Raw genomic sequence first — 20,710 nt, 5'->3', positions numbered from 1 at the left:
GCCGCTGGCCGCGCCGGCTGCGCCGTGGCCGCGCCGACCGCGCCGTGGCCGCTGGCCGGGCTGGCCGTGGCCGCTGGCCGGGCTGGCCGCGCCGACCGCGCCGCTCCGAGTGGCCACGCCTGCCCGCTGCAGACCGCCGCCCCCTCGAGCCGCGTCCAGCACAGGTGCCCGCGGATGAGCCGCTGCCGCCGCTCGAGCACTAGGGAAACCCTAGCGTCCCTGCGGGCAGGAGGCCAGCGCCGCACATGGGCCGGCCCGCTGGTTGTTGGGCCGGATGGGCCGCGGCCATGGGTTCCCCCATAAAAAAAAGGCGGGCGCGCCGGCTGCAGCATGAGACATTTGCGGTTTAGCCCCCGTAGTTTCTAGATTTTACGCAAGTTTTATTCCTGCTGTAATATTTCGCGTAGAAGCCCCTGGAACTGTCTGTTTTCACTGAAAACACGTTTTTGGGCCTAAAAATGCCTCGGGAATCCATTTTTTTGGCTAGTTTTCACACACTAGATGCGCTTAACATGCTATTTTTTGTAACATGATATTATTGTATGATTTTACTGCTGTAGATTAATTGTGTAGCACTCTTAATCATTTAGTAGGTCATATAATATCATGTTTTAAATATTGGAACGTCTTTTTATTGGATAAGTTTATCATCATCGCTTTGTGCAAAAGATTGCCTGCTGTAATCTCATGATTTTTGCAAAATCACAGATGGCCGGAATTGTCCACAAGGAGTTTGCTGAGTTGGCCCAGACAGGGTTGAATTACCTGTCATGGTCCTCGGACTGCGAGATTTTTCTCTAGGGCAAAACCCTCCTGAGGGCGATCGGTAAGGGGGCCCAGCTGGCCGCCACTGATCCCAAGTTCGAAACTGAGAATGCGCAGGCTCTGCACTTTCTCCGTCATCACCTGTCACCTACTCTGAAAGATGAGTATATGGCTAAGCGCAGTGCTTCTGGCCTTTGGACCGCTCTTAAGGAGCGGTTTGAGCGGCTGAAGTACACTGTGAAGCCACGTGCAGAGGCAGAGTGGATCCGTCTGAGGTTTGCGGACTTCAAGATGGTTGGGGAGTACAATTCGGCTCTGCACCGGATATGTACCACTCTTCGGTTGTGTGGTACTGAGATTACCGACTCCCAGAAGATTGAGAAAACCCTAACCACTTTCCACCCCGACACGGTCCAGTCCTCACGGAACTACCGCCAGGGGAACTACACGAGGTATTCAGAGTTGATTGACGTCCTCCAGGTGGCGGAGGCGCGGGATGAGGTTCTCAAAAAGAACTTTGTCGCGCAACCACTTGGGGGGAGTTCTCGCCAGGAGGTGAACGCTCTCAAAGTCCGCAAGCCTCAACAGAAGAAGAGGGGCCGCAAGGGCAAGAAGAAGGGCCCTCACCCTCCTGCCCCGGCTAAGCAGAACAAGCCGGGCAAGGGAGGGCAGAGGCCTCAAGACTGCTTCCGTTGTGGCTCGGTGGAGCATTTCTCCCGCCAGTGTCGCGCACCACCGGAGGTCGTTGAAGCATACAAGGCTCGGAAGGTGCGTGAGACGCACCTCGCCTTGGTTCAGGAGGGAGCACCATCGGCGCCCATGGCGGCACCCGTGATGATCGCTACGCCCCCTGATGCGCCCATAGAGGCGAACCTCGTGGTGCCCATCGCGACAGCTTTGGCGGTCTCTACCGACGCCCACGTCGCCATGGAGGTTGACCACATGGTCGCCTCGGCGGCGGCGCCGCCACTAGACATTGATGCGTCCTCCAAGATGATTTCTAAAGAGGATCAACTCACTAGTATGGAGATTGCGGCGGAAGTGAATGGCTTCTTCACCGGTCCACTTAGCATACCTCTTTGGTTATCATGATTCCGTTATTTGATACAATAAAATTGAATAAATTCGATTTGGTTGTAAGCTCTATGAGAGCATAAACTTATTCTTTACTTTGGTGATTAGATGACATTTCTTCATTTATTCCATTATTTATACATGATAGCATGTTATGTTCTGAGATGTGTGCATTTATCTTTAATGTATTTTCTTCCTCATTACATTAATTAGATGTCATATTTTAGAACGCGTGTGGCGCCCGAATGGAGGAAACGTGCCTTGCCGATAGCGCCACCACTCATACCATTTTACGAGAAACTAAGTATTTTGAGTCCATTAAAAAATCTCCGGGAAGTATTATGACAATCGCCGGCTGTGGTTCTCACATAGTTGGCTCCGGACGAGCCACTATTATACTCCCTATGGGAACAACTTTGATCATTAATGATGCGTTGTTGTACCCGGAGTCGACTCGTACTCTTTTGAGTTTTAGAGACATCCGCGCTAATGGTTTCCATGCTGAGACCGATGATGAAAACGGCAAGGAGTGCCTACTCATCAGAAAGTAGGATGCCGGTGGTAAAAATGTTATCAAAAGGCTTCCTTCGTTTGACACAGGGCTATACTACACTAAGATAGTTGCACCGCCCGTGTACACTACCCTCAAGACCGTATTTAGAAGCTCTGAACTCTTCTGCCTCTGGCACGATAGGTTAGGCCACCCCGGACTTAGGATGATGAGAAATCTAATTAACAACTCGCATGGCCATAATGTTAACGTGAAGAACTTCCCGAATCCCGATGATTTCGTGTGCTCCGCATGCGCTAAGGGGAAGTTAGTCATTAGGCCATCGCCCCTCAAGGTGAGGGATAAAATCCCCGCGTTCTTGGAACGTATCCAAGGGGACATATGCGGTCCAATTCAGCCCCTCACGGGGCTGTTTCGGTACTTTATGGTGCTCATTGATGCTTCCTCTAAATGGTCCAATGTTTGCCTGCTGTCAACACGGAACCATGCCTTTGCAAAATTGATCTCACAGATCATACAAATGAGGAATAATTTTCCGGATTATCGTATAAAGTCTATTCGAATGGACAATGCCGGAGAATTTACTTCAAAGGCATTCGATGATTATTGCATGGCAATGGGAATCAAGGTTGAGCACTCGGTACCACATGTTCATACACAAAATGGACTTGCCGAGGCATTGATTAAAAGAATTAAATTCATTGCCCGACCGCTACTTCAGGGTTGTAATTTGCCAACTACATGTTGGGGCCACGCGGTGTTACACGCGGCTAATCTCATCAACTTTCGACCGTCGGCCTACAACATCCACTCTCTTGTTCAACTTGCGCAAGGGTCGGCACTGAAAATTTCCCACCTTCGTAGGTTCGGTTGCCAGGTATATGTACCAATACCACCCCCTCAGCGATCGGCGATGGGCCTGCTCCGTAAGTCGGGGATATATGTTGGTTATGAGACTGTGTCCATAATCAGGTATCTGGACCCCATGACAGGTGACTGTCACACGACTCGTTTTGCTGATTGCATTTTTGACGAGGATCTTTTCCCGACTTTAGGGGGAGAGAATCAACCCCTTGATGCTAAAAGTCGAGAAATCACGTGGCAAGCCACGGGGATCCACGCTCATGACCCGCGCACTGCTGAGACTGAGAGAGAAGTCCAAAAGATAATAGATTTGCAGTCTTTAGCGAATCAACTGCCCGACCACTTTAGTGACTTAAAGACTGTGACAAAATTGCATGTGCACGCGCGCAATGCACTGGAAAGGGTCGAAATACCGAAGAAAAATGATGGTATACCCGCTCCCGTCCAAAGGCCTAAAAGGACGAGAAATCCGGCTTCTCAAATCCCAAGTACTCGGGGACGCCTGACGAAAAAGGATAAGAGAGATTTATCGCAGCCTGTCGCCAAAGTACCCCAAATTGAAACGGGGAGACAGTCGAGACCTGGCACAAGTACGGAAAATTCAGTGCACGAAATTCCGGACTTAAACTTTCCCATAGGGGAAACACCCAGAGGAGATGTGAGCGCACACATCGGCGCGGGAAATCTAAAGGACCTTGCTCCCATAATGGGAAATTTGGTAGAGCAAGTGTTTGCGCCGGATGCGCTCCATGATGAAATGGCCATAAATTATATTCACACGGGGGAGTCCCTGAACCGAGCAACGGTGATTGTCGACATCAACTTTGCTACGAAAATTGCCTCAATCATAGATCTTGACCCTGAGCCTAACACGCTCGCTGATTGCAAGAAAAGGTCGGATTGGAAAGATTGGCAGCAGGCAATTACTGCCAAATTATTATCTCTCAACAAAAGAAAGGTGTTCGGACCAGTTTGTCGAACTCCTCCCCATGTTCGCCTTGTTGGCCATAGGTGGGTTTTTGTTCGAAAGAGAGATGGAAATAATAAGGTAGTACGGTACAAAGCAAGGCTCGTCGCTCAAGGGTTCACTCAACGACCAGGTGTCGATTTTGAGGAGACTTATTCCCCGGTCATGGATGGAGTTACCTTTAGATACTTGATCTCGATGGCAGTAAACATGGGCTTGAAAATAAAACTAATGAATGTTGTCACTGCTTACCTGTATGGTAACTTGGATTCGAACATATACATGAAGGTTCCAGAAGGTATCCCTGTTCGGAACCATGATAGAGCAAACAGGGGTCTATACAGTGTCCAACTTCAAAAGGCATTGTACGAACTCAGACAGTCTGGTAGAATGTGGTACAATCGCTTAAGCGATTTCCTTCATGAGAAGGGCTACACGAGCAATAAAGATTGCCCATGTGTTTTCATACGGCGATCCCAAGATGGGTTTTGTATAATCTCGGTGTACGTGGACGATTTAAACATAATCGGTACACCTGAGGATATTGAGGAAGCGAGTTCCTACCTGATGTCGGAATTCGAGATGAAGGATTTGGGTAAAACCAAGTTCTGTCTAGGTTTGCAACTTGAACATTCCCCTGATGGGATTCTAGTGCACCAGTCGGCCTTCACCCAGAAGGTGTTGGAAAGATTTGGATTTGATAAGGCATATCCTTCTAAGACCCCGATGGTTTGGAGGTCTTTACAGCCAGAAAAGGACCCGTTCAGGCCAAAGGAAGAGGGGGAGGAAACTCTGGGACCAGACGTTCCTTACCTGAGTGCAGTTGGAGCACTCATGTATCTCGCAAACTGTACACGGCCAGACATTGCGTTCGCCGTCAGTTTGCTTACGAGGTACAGTTCTGAACCTACCAAAAGACATTGGAAAGGTGTCAAGGACGTCTTCCGTTACCTGCAAGGGACCAAAGATCTGGGCCTGTTTTATAAAAGGAACCAAGACCTATCTATTGTAGGCTATGCCGATGCTGGGTACCTATCAGACCCGCATGATTGCAAATCGCAGACTGGATATGTTTTCCTTTGTGGTGGAACTGCTTTTTCCTGGAAATTGACCAAGCAAACACTTGTGTCGACTTCCACGAACCACTCGGAAATCATGACACTATTCGAAGCGTCAAAAGAGTGTGTATCACTTCGGCGGATGATCGGCCACATTCAGCAGACATGTGGGCTGAACACCGTACAAACCCCTACCATTATCTATGAAGATAATGCTGCTTGTGTTGCACAAGTCCAGATGGGTTATGCGAAGAGTAACCTCACTAAGCATATTAGTCCCAGGTTCTTCTATGCACATGAGCTGCAGCAGTTGAATGAGGTGAAAGTTTTGCATACTAAGTCTTGTGACAATCTTGCTGATATGTTCACTAAATCATTACCGGCATCAACCTTACAGAGGTGTGTGCGTGGAATCGGTATGATGAGACTTAGAGAGATGCAAGGTTCAGGGGGAGAAACTTCACAAACTCGTCGCTAAAATCTCAATCCCGATAATCGAGTACTCAACTTGATGGTTGAGTGGATTGTACTCTTTTTCCCTTGAGTGAGTTTTCCAGATGTTTCTCACACGAGGTTTTTGATGAGGCAATTCGTGCAATACAACAACGTATACTGTGTGCTCTTTCTCCATATTTTTTCCCACTGGGTTTTTCGGAGTTTTGAGGCATGGATATACGGATAATTACCCAAGGGGGAGTGTTGGGAAACCGGGGCCACCACGATGGGTGGCGGCGGCTAGCGCCGAGTCGCTAGGGATATCCCCTCCCGTTTCCCCTCTTTACGTTAAGTGGGTACTTATCCCTTGGTCCCCTAGTCCCTATATAAAGCAACGAGGAGACATCATTGTAACCCCTGATCATTGATTAATAAAGCTGGTCTCCTCCATATTTCTCTGTGTCTTTTACTTTCGCGTTCGACTACTTCGTCTACGACGCTCGCTCCCGCTTCGCAACCTTGGACCGGACTCGCCGGCAGGAGTTGCGGAACACCTCTAATGTAAAATGAAGAAGGAAAGTTAGGGACTGTTAGTAGGTAGTTACTAGGTTGTTTACTGTTGGTATTTACTGTAGATATAAATAATTTCAAATTAATTTATTTCATCATCAAATTGTTTGTATGTAATTACTATAAATGTACACTGTAGATCATCAATTTGCAAATTAATTTAAATCGTTTTAGCCATAATCACATGGATAGGAAGAAGGAAAGTTACGGTATTTTAGTTTCTCTAACTTTTCTTCTCAATGTTAGAGGGTCCGGTTCCCTCCGCTGCCCCGTGATCCAAATAGTTATTCTAATCTCAAGATTAAAATAGTGTCACTCTATATATATGGTACACATCTTTTTTTTATATGGTACACATCTTATCTTAGCATGTATGCCCATGCCCGTCTAGGTAGTCAAGAAAATTTACTATTATTGCAGCACCAGACAGATCATTTTATTGTTCCTGTAGAACATATCCAGAAAGCACAGACTATAAGTACTCCTGCTGCACCGCCCAGATTGCAGCCGATAGCCTTTGCAAGTTTTTTTACCTGATGCATCTCATCTTGACAGTTAGATATGTTTATATACTTATCAAATATGCCCAGTCGAGCAAGCAGATAGGCTTGCAGTTGCAGGCTCCCTGCAATCCTATCCTGGTACATCAACACAACATTTACAACTGACTGGACTTGATACTGAGAAAGATTCTACGGGCAACCAACCATTTTTCATTTGGCAGCGATAAACAAGTCCATTAAATATACATGCTAATAGAACAAGATGCTCAGAGATCCAGCAACAGTTACTCCCAAGTAGCAGTGCCATTTCAGCAATTCTCACTTAATTTACCTTTTATTTCTTCTCAATTCTCTTATTTCTTATTTCTCTTATTTCAATCTATTATTTCTTCTCAATTCAGTAACCAATCAAAAATAATAATGCACATGCAGAAAGATTTAAACCAGCCATCTTTAATCTAGCAGGCCACCACAAGCAAGCTCACACAAAGTTCTACATATCTGGTAATGGCAACAAGGATCTGATCCTCTGCTACATGTCAAATGCCCAATCGAGCAAGCAGAGATAGCTTGCAGTCACTGGCAGGCTCCCTGCAATCCTGGCATATCAACAGAACATTTGCTACTGTTTGGCCTTCAGTAACAAGCACAACCCGTGCATAATATTCATGTATATATACGCTGAAAGATTTGACAGACAACCAACCATTTTCCATTTGGCGGCAATAAACAAGTTTGTCATCACAAGTACCACATGCTAACATTAGGAATCAATCCACAGTTACTCCCAAGTACCAGTGCTTTTTTTAGCATTCCTCACTCAATTAGCTTTTATGATTCAGTAGCACACAAAAAACCATGGGCATGCTGAAAGATTTGAAAGGCAACCAGACATCTTTCATTTAGCAGGCCACCACAATCAAGCTCACACATGGTCCAACATATATTCATGCTAAATAACAAGATATAATAGATGGTCACAAGACATGAAAGGATAACGCACCAGTACGTACGAGGGTCATTTCACACTGAAAAACACAGACAAGTTCCGGTTCATAAAAGGAGAAAACCAAAACAAAAGTTCACAGCTAGTAATCGCGACAAAACGTATGCACAAGATAATCGAGTAGGCGCCCTCCAGATTTAAGCACCAATTAAGCTCCTGCAGACCTGGCCATCAGCAAGTAACCTGTAAAGTGAGCTTACTACATAAGCTTCCATCACAATTACAGAGGTGATACAACTTCTACAGAAAAACAAACAAGCAATGCACTCACCACTTCACTCCCATGTGTTGGCATGCGCAAGAGCAACTCCAGAGATCACTAACAGTTCCTGCTACGACCTGCATGCATACAAGCGTCAAAGAGTTGGAGACAACTGCATAAGGAGGTAAATACTTTCAGACTCATAAGATGAGAAATTTTTTGTTTATCAGTCACATACCTAGGGATGCAGTGTTAAGGAATTCATCGTCTTCAGGGAACAGCTGCAGATTTTTTGATTTCAGAAGGTACTCGACAGTGGCACCGTGGAAGTCCATCAAACTGCCGATTTTAATGAGCTCCGTGAGCAAAGGGATCTGATCTGCCTTCTCGAAGAGCAGCCCCTGGGTCCTGGGATATCTCATCCGCAAAGTTCGTTGCGAACTCCAACTTCTCCTTGTAGCCTGGTGCACGCTTGCTTTTCTGCATGTACAGTTTCGAGCTCTCCCTCTCCCACCGGAGCTTCCGTGTGGCCTTCACATCCAAAACGGCCCCAGAGGACAGCTTCACGTTGTATCCCACCGTGATTGGCTCACTGGTCTCTAGCACCGTCACATTGAGCAGGCAGGAAACTATCTTGTGCCGCCCTTCAGCAGAAATGTCGAGAGCAGGATCGGCAAGAAAAGCAAGGACCAGTTTTATCACCAACATTGATGACCTTACCCCGAGCAGCTTTTGTTGGGCTGACATTTTCCAATGTGAGTGAATCATTCTTCCCAACAGCTTTGGATATTGCTTGGACTCCAATGCTACCGTAGATGTTGTTCAGCTTTGCTTGAGACATGGAAGGCAGGCTTGAAGATGGATACCATATGAACAATGACCGGTTAGGAAGCTTGTCGAACAAATCCTTGAGAAGTAGATCATCAGGAATAAACACATCCTCTTTCTTTGACAGAACGATAGTTCCATCGGTACAAACCAGAACCTTGACACAAGCAGAAAGAAGCTTCTCCGTGTTTTTGCTCCAGTTCTTGGCAATGAACTGCCAGAAAACAGAGCAGTCAGCTAGAGATAGCGCATCTGACAGTGCTCTCCCATGTGCTCCACAATTTCAATGATCTTCAGCGCTAGGACCATTCCTCACACCAAAAACATGTGAAAAGAAGTCCAGCAACTTCTTGTCATACTATTTGTCCAAGACATGCAGCTGCAGGCTGAAAAGGTTGTCCTTATCATGAACACAACCCAGAGGGCTCACCCACTCTCCACTATTCTTTTTATTTGGTATCCAGATCCAATCACTCGTCTTGTTTGCAGGCTCCCAATTGCACTCCTTAAGGTACGTGTAAATACGAGAAATAGTAGCCCTGTTTTTGTGGCTTTTCAGATGTCGAGCAACAAGCTCATGTCCGTGTCTAACATCCACAGATACTCCGATTGCCGCAAGGGCGTCTCTGAATGAGGCTATCTCTGAGCCATAGAATGCTTCATCAATGAAAGGGCTATCTTCTATGCGAATGGGAGAATTCTTTGGATCAAACAGGATCGACTCATCAGGACATTGGAACCCCACTTTTGTCCTCAACCAACTGCATCCTTTGATTTTCTCTAGAAAGCCCTTTGGGAAGTTACTTGAAGAAGCCAACCAGCTCCGAATGGACCTGAGCAATGACAAGACACTAGCTCCAGACAAGTGTAAAGGATCCTTGGGAATGTTGATGCCATTGATGACAAACCTAGCACCAGCTTTCACTTCAGTAGTAACACCTAAATTCTTGAGCTCATCTTTATAACCATGTATTTCTTTGCTTAAACCTTGGTGAGAGTCACCGTCATCTATGAAAGGTAAGTCTGCTACTGATGATAGACACTGCCATTCTGCATTGAACAAGATTGCATCTTTGGGAGATCTGAAACCGAACGATGTACGCAACCACTTCTCATTCAGCATGCAACTGAAAAGCTCGACAGGGAGTGCGCCCTGTGTTTTCAGCTGCAGATAACATGCTAGCAGGGCTAGGACACTCGCCTTTGGAAGTGATGAGTTCAGAACCATCTGCTTGAACAAGTGAGCTATAGCCTTTGATGCCGCCTCCAATTTTGTTATCAACCCGGTCTTCTCCAACTCTGTTTTGTAGGGACTAATCTTACTCCCATCAAATCTGAAATCAACTACAGGAACCCCATCAAAGACCTTTAGAAGGCACTCCCATCGAGGATCCACAAGAAAAGATTCATTAGGAGCACGGAACCCCACACTGGTCTTCACCCATTTTAAATCTTTGATCTTCCTTATGAAGGCATCACATGAGTTCACATGCTGGATACATTTGAGGATTAGCACAGTAGCCTCAGGAGTAATAGCAGCCGAACTGAACTTGAAATTATCAATCACAAGTTTGTAGCTGTCTTTAAATTCAACAAGAACACCGAGAAAGTTGAGCTGTGGTTTGTAGGTAAGGATGTCGTCGCCATAGAACTTGACATCAAGGAACGGCTGGCTACTGATACAGGATGCAACTGCCCAGCCTGAATCATAGATGATACAACCAATTGGAGACCTGTAGCCGAGAGTACTCTTCATCCACTGTCCATCTTTGACACTGTTGATGAGTTCGCTTGGAGATAGAACTTTCTCTTGAAGAAACCGAATCAGCCGAAGGAGTGAGTACACATTCTCTCTGATCAGCGTATTGCTTGCAGCCATAGACATGAGGCGGCTGCCGATGTACGCTGATGCCTCCTGAAATTCAAATCTAACTCCAATCGCCTTGAGTTCCTCCCTGTATGCAGCTTGTTTTGATAGAACTTTTGGTCAACCATCGGTATATCAACAAACGAGGAGCCACTTTGCAAAAGAACTCCCCACTCAGAACTGGACAGAAATGATTGATTTGGTGGCTTGTACCCAACTGATGTCCTAAGCCAACTTCCCTGTTTTACACAAGCCAGAAATTTAGCCGGTAATTGTACCTTCTTGACTTGAGACTCTGTATCCATTGCAAAAGCAAGATTGCATTGTCAACGGTTAGAGGCGATGAGACTGTAGGAAAGCTTGCATCTGGAGGGTGTATGAATGGAATGTCTGAAGCCAGCAATTGTGTCTTCAGGAAAACCAAGAGCTAGGTATGCACTTCTTCTCAGATGCAATGCACAATCTGTCACTCAGTTGAGTAGCTCTAGAAATGCTCCAGAAAGAGATAGCATTGTTCCGATCAACATACTTCAGCAGGGGAATAGACATCATTTTTGTACCGGAGAAACAGTTCTGCCAATTGTCTCCGACAAAGGATAAAACCTCGAGATAAATCTGTTCATTTACCTCCTTGACAAGATTAGAGCCCTCGATGCATTTGACGTACCACTCGGTGCTCACACTTCTAACACCAAGAAATGATAGCACGGTATTATACGTGGACTTGTCAAAATGAGAGCTGAGGATGTAGCTGCCATGAGTTGAGAGATCCTTCAGGTCAACTCCAGATTCCCATGCCTTGCTGAGAATACTCCAAAAGGCCGGTTTCAGCCGTCCAACCTCACCAGGTTTGCAAAATATTTTCTGTGAACTATGAGACTCACACGGTACTATATCCTCGACAAGAATCTTGTTTTTGATGCCAGGCCTAACTGGCTCAAGTTGTGGGATTAGCGACCAGCAGGAAGTTAAACATAGAAGGCAAAGGACATTGCTGGTGCATCAGCGTAGACTTCACAAGTGCGACAAAAGCTTTCAGGAAAGCACTTGGGATACAGACCAGAATCCCCTTGTTCCACGGACTGTCAAACAGAATAGCCTCTCTTGAAGATGCAAGGAGGAAGTCGGCCTGGATTATGAAGGGAACTTCGTTACCATCTCAGTGGGAAGAAAAGCATAGACGCCAGGCGATATGCTTCCCACAGGGTGATGACCCACTCATCAATCTCAGCACGTTTGTCCACTCTATTCTCCGGTTCCAGGAACTACTGCCTCTACATGTAGTAGCCACACTTCTTTCACGTCCTCTTGGGCTGATGAATGGACCGTGTAAGACTCTGCATGTATGTTCTTCCTCGCTTGGTAGTTCTTTTCACTAGAGGAGACCAGGTGGCCTTGCAGGGCCGCCGTACAGAGGTATCAAACCCTCGCCCAGCTCATCCCTTTGCTGCTGGACATGAATTGCCATTAGGTCAGCCTGGTGCAGACGGTTCGCTACAAGAGCATCTGGAGTAAGCTGGTATTGCAGTACCATCATATTAGGGACAGGGGGGTGAATGCCGGTTACAGCAAAAAGGTTATCTGGCAGGATTGTTCGCCGGCGGCACCTGTATGCACCTTTCACTTCATACTTCTTGCAGATGATTTCTTCATTGTCAGAGCCTCTGTGTGCAGCAAGATTCTTGCTTATGCCAGCAAAATATTCCCGCTTCATGGGATTATGATGATCAACTGAACCATAGTAAGGCCAGAACTGCTGCTGCTGAGCTCTGGGGCCAGAACGTGCCATCATTCCATCATACTCATCCGTATCAACCAGCAGGGAATAACAGTCCACAGTAAATGCCTGATCATCGGGTAACACACCATGTGGGTTTCTGAAGATCTGCGGGTTGAGCATCATAGCACTGGTTTCTTCGTTATTTAACCACTGTCTCTCTTCAAACCCCTGATTAGCTGAGAGACGCAGGTGCCTCCCTCTGTTGAACCCATGATACAGTGAACCAACTAACAGCAAATCATCGTAGGCAGCTGGATCCATAACTAGAGTTACACACAATGTAAAATAGCATCAGATTGAGAAGTGCGCAAAAATTCATTATCATAATAGCACATGCTCGATTCCGAGGTAAATAATAGTGTGTAACATTAAAATGAGAAAATATCGAGTAACTTGAAGACCAGAATACTCATTCATGATTTGCAACCTAAACAGACCATCATAGATTCAGCCTATAGGATCCAACCAACCATTATTTGAAACGACCAGGGAGTAGTCAGCGACCAAACAGAAGAGTGAATCATGCTAGCAAGTATATTGAACAGTGCCCTAGAACTACCATAAGTAGTGGAAATAGAGCAAACAGTCCATGCTAAACAGAAGAACGGTGAATCAATTAGTAATCACAGTATCCAATTAAGCCATGAATTTACAATTGTAAGCAAGCCTTAAGCTAGATAGCATGTGACAGTATCTAGAACAACAGTTAGGAAACTAAGCTACAGTCAAAAATGGGGAGCATCCAGAGACCATAGCAAGCATCAGAGACCATATGGAATGAGCCATTTGACCATCTTTAGCATACTGTAATTAATTAGCTGAGCATCTTTAGCATCACAGCAACGTAAAGCCTACCTATGTACCACAGTGATAGCCAACACAAGGATATCAGCTATAACAACAGTAGATATTTGTAAGCCTTAACAGAATATTTATAGAGATATCTAGGACTAAACCATAGCAATTAAGTTACACTGAACCATGCCAACATATCCAAAAAAAAATAGAAATTTTTGGCCAGATGACCACAACACAGAGCAACAACACAAAGGCCAGCAACAACCCAAAGTGAGAGAAGTGAGGGGAGGAGAAGATCCTTACTAAACATAAACTATGACTCTTGGATTGCTAAACTTCAGCCCTTCCCTATGACTCTTATTGCATTGCATGTAAAAGAAGAAGAAACGCAATGGTTGGATACCGTTGAAAACTCAAAACATTGTTCACTTGTTAACTTCCTACCATATACATCTTATAGTATAATATAGCTAATATAGCTAAACTAACTTACAAAATAAACAAGTGTCCCAACCTACTGTAAATCCTGTCTATACTAATTAAGGAATAACCCACCATACACCAGACAAAAGGGATGAACACATGAGGATATCAAATAAATAAAGATGCATAAATAACAAGTAAGAGCAAATAAGGGAGATAGTGTTTTCCCATGAAGCAAACGGTAACAGCAGCAGTCAATAGCGCACGGAGCAGCAAGGTCATCACCAAACCAGAAGAAACAATCAAACAGACAGTAAAGAACAGAGAAACGAAGGAAAGTATATATACGAGTAGATGTATTGTAGGAATAGCCAGCAGGTGTATCATTGGTTTCGTTGGTAGCCTCAATAACACGACAGAGGCAGACAAGAAAACAAAATGAATCAGCAGGCTGCTAATACAACCATAGACAAAAGCAGTGGCAGATCGTGCCAAGAAATCAAGAGGGGGCTAAATTTCAGAGTAAGAGCAAATATATACGAAACATGTCAGCTCGGCTCATCGATAGTCGTCGGTGCGCAACAACGTGCGACACTGGTTCGGCGGCTGTGCGGCGGTTAGCAGTCCAAACCGAGGAGGAAACAGGATTGAGCAATTGCAAGGACTACTCAGTAATTAAATCATCATTGATGAAAAGCATGGAGGCAAGCCATGTAGAGTTTTGGCCGAGAGAGCTTCACATACTGTAGCTACACGCATACAAAATCAATCAAGCTAACCATGTACGTATGTGGTGAGTTGCGTCAGAACACTTAGTATTCATAGTTAAACGGAAATTAGACTTTTGGAAGGGGGGTCACGACCCCGTTTGGCCTCCAAGAGGCTCCGCCAGTGGACAAAAGGAAGCAACAAATAAAAGGAAATGAACATAACCAAGACTCCATGCACAAAGGAACAACAATCTTAGGCCCTACATGAGATCAAGACAAGGGACAAAAAAGGACATAGAAGACTTGAGTTTACAGGTTGGGTTACTACATCAGACGAAATTCTATGGATCTTTGTAAACTAGAGTTCACGATAACTATGAATAAACAAAATGCATCGTAATGATCTACTCTTTTTCTGCATTTTCTAATAAATATCAAACAGTCCAGAAATGAAGGGACAATGTTCTACTCCAGACATACAAACATCCTAATCCAACTAGAACAAATTATACTATTCATTAGAAAAGCTAGTAGCAAAATCACCACCATTGGGGTACTATTAGAGAAGGAGATAATCTCAGCAGAGCTAAATGTCACGACGGCCTCAGATAATCTCTGCGCCGTTACTCTACTACTCCCTCCATCACAGTATATAGGGCGCTGATGGCGTCGCTCTGGGACCAAGGTGCCTTCTGATAGGCAGGGATTAAGGAGTCGATTGTGCTGCGAAATTGATGGCAAGGCGCCTAATGAATCGCTAAAATGACGCTTGGTAACCTCCACGTCCAATAAAAACTGAAACAGAGCGCATGCATTGGTGGAGCCGTTTCTGAGCGAAATTTTAGCGGGTTTCTTCCTCCTCCCGTGCCATTCCTTCCTCCTCCCGCGCCATTCCTTTCTCCCCCGCTCGGTTTCCATCTCCCGCCGATGTGCTGCCAAATACAAAACGAAAATTTCGGAGTTCAAAGCTCCCGCCGATCCGCTCTATAATTAGCTGCGGCGATGGAGGGACACGTACAGACGGCATCTTCTCTCCTCCCTCCTCTCTCCAATGACGCCGCCACAGCAATGTGCAGATCGCCGGCCTCCTCCTCTTGGCCTCCGTGGGCTTTCTAGGGTTGCTTTCCAGCCGAGATCGCCGCCGCCCGGAGGTCTTCCTCCTCTTGGTCTCACCGGACGCTCTGGTGCTCCTTCCTTCTCCATCGGCACGGCAGGTTTCGAGCGTCTTCCTCCTCCTACAACTTTGCCTCGACGGCACGTCGGCCTCACACGCCCATCTCGCGCTCCGGCACCTAACGAGGCCGGTTCCTCGAACTGGAGTGCCTCCGTCGGCGAGGCCGGTACAGGCAGCGGAGGGTTCATGGGGTTTCACCTCATCAATGGCAGCGGCGGGATCTCGTTTGGCGGTGGCGGTGGCGGCGTGATCTCGTTTGGCGGTGGCGGTGGCGGTGGCAGCGGGATATCGTTTGGCGGCGGCGGCAGCGAGTCCCTGGACTTCACGTTCAGAACCGGCGCCGGTGCCAATCGGAGTGAAGGATCCTCCCATGGTGGAAGCAGAGAAGGTAAACCCTAGAAACCCTATAGTCTCATAGATCATGCAATTTTTGTCTGTCACTTTGAATCAAGATTAAACCCTAATTGTTTCGGTTGATGTTGATGGACTACTCATGTTTCTGTTACTCCATGAGAATTGCATGTTTCTGTTGATGGAGTACTCATGTTTCGGTCATGATGGACTACTCATGTCCAGATCAATAGAGATAATTGTTTCTAAAATCACATAAACAATCATTTTCATGCACATTTGTTTCTAAAATCACATGGTTACTATGCTTCATTTTCACAAGGTATTGGTGGAAATGAGGGTACCATTGGCTACCGAGGGCCTGGATACAACCCAAATTTTTCACATGCCGACGAATACCCTCCTAGTCAAGAGGCTGTTCAAACCCAAAGACAACCTATCGATTTGAGTAAGCTCATTTAGCACATTTTTGTCTTTCACTAACCTTCCATATTTTTTATTTGTCTAATTATTTTTCCAATGCATCTAGATGTTTTGTCGAACAAGGAGACAAGAAGACAGTACCGTATCGATGATAGGCGTCACATATATACTGAGATCATTGCCCGTAATGGTACGGGTAATAGGTTGAAGCATGGAGTTTCTAAAGCTGTTGCACTAGCTTGTAAATGTCCTAGGAGGATAGTGCAAAGGGTATGGTGCTACTATTCGAGTAAAGGGTATGGGTTTTGATAGTGCAAAGGGTATGGTGCTACTAAGAGAGAGATCATCAAGCACAAAGGGTCTATCCACTACGCAGTTCCTCACTTGAAGAAAAAAGCATTAGAGAGATAAGGACTTCTCCTGGTTCGTTTGACGATTGATCTAGAATATGTTGAGCAAGCAATTGAGTTCTTGAACTCAACATGATTTGTACTGCCTCATGTGATGGTGCTACTATTCGAGTATTAGTTTCATTAATCTTATCAAAAAATTTGTGGACTGTTTTGAACTGAAAGAGAGCAAACTCCACCACGCCTTGCACCTCCATGGCAGCGGTTTTATACATGTTGCATGCGGGAGCCGAAGGAGAGAGGGAGGGAGAAACTGCATGCGGGAGTAGGCTCATGTTCACACTTGCATGCCTCACATGCACTCATGTTCACACCTGCATACGGGAGGCAAAAGAATTCATGTTCCCACTAGCCAAACCATGCATGCGGGAGTACTAATGCTAAGTAATTAATAGCCTAATTAAGGAGGTACGCCCTATTTCAAAGGGATTGTGAAAAAATCTGGTTTTGAAACTGCGCCCTATATACTGTGATGGAGGGAGTACTACTGACCTGCTCCGACCGCAATCCCGTCGGCACATGCCCGCGGGAGGAGAAGGCCACACGCCCGGCCGCCATGACGAGCCCACCACCTCCACCGGCCGATGGACACGGAAGAGGCGGCCGAAGCCGCCCTCAGCCTGCGCCGCCCGTGAACAGAGGCGGGCCCTGCCACCGCCCAGCCCGTCGCGCCGCCACGCCATCGCTGCGTTCGCGCACCGCGCCGCGGCGTCCCGGCCCAGAAGCTTCGGCCCGCGCCGAACCCGCCGAGATGGGAGGCGAGGAGGCCCCGCCGGCCGGGCACCCTCTGGCGGCGGCGCACTAGGGTTCCTCCCTGTCGCCACGCGGGAGGAAGGAGGGGAGGTTTTCGGGAATTGGGTATTCCGTTCCGTATTTATGCGCCTCCGGCTAGCTAGTATAATAATACTACTACTGCGTCTCCCTATTCAACGCGGATTTCTCATCACCCAAAAAAAAATTAGCTGATGACACGGCAAATCCAGATTTCTGCCAACAAAATTCATGGAAAAACGTCGCGGATCCCTGATGCGCCTACGACACAACACCACAGAAATATACTAGCTCAAGTTGCAGACGCCATGGAAACAGAGATACAACTTTAATCGCCATAGAAACAGAGCAGGGAGGGAAGAGGACTTGAGATTTCGACTTGTCACCTCAAGTGCCAAACGAAGGTGCAATGCGGGCGTGACGGAGCTCTCTCTCTCTCTCGCCGCCGTGCGCTGCAGATGAACTGCCCGAGAAGCGGGGGACAGCGCGATCACGCGAGGCGGCGTGGACTCAGCAGGCGCGGGAATGACGCTCGGCGTACGCCGGAGCGGGAAGCAGGAGGCGCTCGCCGCCGCCGAGATGGATCCTCCGCTCGACGCGGAAACGTGTCGGTGGCGTGCCGGGCTCGAGGGCTGGCTCTCTCCTCGCGATCGGTCCACGGCTAGGCTAGGAGAGGAAGGATGACGCGGCTGCACTTCCCATTTGAAAGCGCATGTATATACCTAAAGTCTAAAAAGTGCACGCGCACTATTTAGACGAGTCGAGCGGCCGGCTGCTGGCCACACGATCTCGCTCCTATCATCCTGCGTGTGGGTCAGGTGCTACTTTGTCGGGATGGTTTTCCCGAGCCTTATCCTCTCCGTCGCAGGCGCTGCCCCTGCTCTCCCGTTCTTCCCCATCGCGGGCGCTGCCCCTGGCCCCTGCTCCTCCCATTCTTCCCATGGCGCCGCCCTAGTCCCCCCTCTCCTTCCCATGACAGGCACCAAGATCGACGGTCGAGCCTCTGCCGCCTTTCTGCCCCGTTCATCCAGCTTCGGGTGCTCGACGGAGGCCGGCGAGAATCTTTGACGAGGTAGATGGATTTGCTGGGGTTGGATGGATTGGACGGAAGAGATCTGAGGTTCGTTCCCTTCCCCTGTTTTTGCGTGCTTCCCTTTCTTCAGATTTATCGGTCTTTTTGGGATGGGTGTATTAGGACATTTTCCTCTTTCATATTTATCCATCACATCACAGCTTCTGAGACCCGAAGGTTGCAGTTTGAAAGAAGATCACTTGTGTTTTTTGATTTTCTATCTTGCCTCTGTGTACTAGCAGCAATTGAACATGTGATCTTGTTCCTGCTACTGTACTAAATACTACTGTATATTTTGACTGGTCAATGTGTGTGTGTATGCAGTCTATATGTCAATGTCAGAACCTTATTGAACTTGTTTGGAGTTACAGGACACACTCAATGTCGTAGATGGATCATTTTTCCGCGGGAGTAGACAATTCATTTTACACATGTGGCATGCTTATGCAGAACTTTCGCCCGGATTTGGTAAGGTTTCAGTAGGATGATGGACGCCGGCGAGATTTTCCATTTCGCCTTCCCGTCCTATGACCAGATGAATTGCGGCATCAAGATGTCAGCCAAGACAACGGCGTCATTGTTATAGTTTGTGTGGTTCTCGACCAAACGCGTTGGATTGGCGAGGTATGAGTTGCTGGAGTTTTGCTTAGGTGAAAGTTTTTTTGGTAGAATACTGTTGTACTAAGTTGGTTATGATAGTAGTATAAGTTGGATATGACTATTGGGAAGTTGCACAGCACAATAATACTAAGTTGGCTACATGGTTTGTGCAGTTGCACAAGAGCTTCTACTGAGTTGGCTTTTTTACTTAGTCACGTTTGTGCAGTTTGCCGCAGGGGGACCGAGGTTTGTGCTTTTGTGTGAGGGTGTTTGTTGGGAGGTGGGAGTTTTGCCGAAATTTGAGCGATCTTTATGTGCGTTTTTGGGTGTTTTTCATGGGGTGCGACGAGTTGATTATGTTGTTTACACAAACATTTATGCACACTGGTCTACTTGAATTAAACTGATTGGCTAGTCAGGCTTGTGCAGTTGCACAAGAGTTTCTACTTAGTTGGTTTGATTGACTTGTTATTTTTCAGTTGCCAACTTCATATTAAGAGTAGCCATTTTTTTCTGCCCATGTGCAACTTTGTTAATACAAGTTGCACAAGGGAACCTAATTAGTTGGCATCATCAGCATTTGTAGTTGCACAAATAGTATCCAACTAGTTGACAACCTCAGCCTTTTATGTAACTGCGTTGACATCCTTAGCATTTTTTATCTAGAAGCCTGACCTGAATGTGCAATTTCGTTGGTCATGGAAGCAGAGCAGACATTTTTTATGGCTTCACGAACTGCAATGCAAAACTGGATTTTCATACAGTTGTGGTTAGTACTTTTTCTGCACAACTCAATGCAGCTAGTATTTTCAACAACATCAACATCATTTTTATAAACTAAGTTTTTGGTTTGGTGACGGTGTGATGATTTGTTGTCTCATCATGCAAGTGCGGAATAACTATTTTCAGACTTGGTATCCTCAAGATTTCTAGTTGCACAAGAGTATCCATTTAGTTGGTATCCTCAGCATTTCTAGTTTCAAAGAACAGTATACAACTAGTTGACATCCTCAACATTTCTAGTTGCACAAGAGTATATAATTTAGTCCTATCTCCAAAAAATTTGAGGGTTGCCCAAGAGTATCTTTGGCACCCTTAGACTTTATACTTGCACAGTAGTATGCAATAAGTTGGCATCCTTAGCAATTCTAGTTGCACAATACTTTTTAACTAGATGACATACTCAAGACTTTTTCTAGTTGCACAAGAGTATCTATTTAGTTGGCATCCTCAGCATTTCTAGTTGCACAAGAGTATCTATTTAGTTGGCATCCTCAGCATTTCTAGTTGCACAACAAACATAATACTGTGTTGGCATCCTCAACCTTTTTAATCCAGATTTCTGAAGAAGAACAATTTTTTTATGCAGTGTTAACTAATCACCTTTTTCACCTTCAGGATATTGTGCAGGGGGATGAGGGTAATGAAGGAGATAATACAGAACGATAGTCACAAGCTGGTAGGATAAGGGCATCACCTGGGACTGGGAGGTTGGTGACGTTGAACAATAAGTTGAGCCCATTACAAAAGTCTCACCTCTGCCAGAAG

At 46.3% G+C, this 20,710-nt stretch overlaps 1 protein-coding gene and 1 long non-coding RNA gene across 2 annotated transcripts; one reads left to right on the top strand and one right to left on the bottom strand.

Annotated features, from left to right (window-relative positions):
* Positions 1-8,033: 8,033 nt before the first annotated feature.
* LOC119368448 lies at positions 8,034-11,200 on the bottom strand. The gene is made up of 2 exons (XM_037633706.1): positions 8,194-11,200; positions 8,034-8,092 (listed from the first exon to the last, which is right to left on the bottom strand). Exon 1 carries the CDS (start codon positions 10,666-10,668, stop codon positions 9,142-9,144), a length of 1,527 nt encoding a protein of 508 aa, XP_037489603.1. The 5' UTR covers positions 10,669-11,200; the 3' UTR covers positions 8,034-8,092; positions 8,194-9,141.
* Positions 11,201-18,575: 7,375 nt separating this feature from the next.
* LOC119368447 lies at positions 18,576-20,698 on the top strand. Its single transcript, XR_005176645.1, has 3 exons — positions 18,576-18,610; positions 18,934-19,186; positions 20,561-20,698. It is a non-coding gene; the product is annotated as an uncharacterized LOC119368447 (long non-coding RNA).
* The last annotated feature ends 12 nt before the right edge of the window (positions 20,699-20,710 follow it).

This window comes from Triticum dicoccoides, chromosome 2B (assembly GCF_002162155.2).
Source record: "Triticum dicoccoides isolate Atlit2015 ecotype Zavitan chromosome 2B, WEW_v2.0, whole genome shotgun sequence".
NCBI lineage: Eukaryota > Viridiplantae > Streptophyta > Magnoliopsida > Poales > Poaceae > Triticum > Triticum dicoccoides.
The sequence above is the reverse complement of the archived record's forward strand: the minus strand, read 5'-3'. Positions and strand labels throughout refer to the sequence as shown.

Coding starts and splice junctions, on each gene's coding strand:
- LOC119368448 (XM_037633706.1), bottom strand. CDS start 10,668: ATGTCTATGGCTGCAAGCAATACGCTGATCAGAGAGAATGTGTACTCA.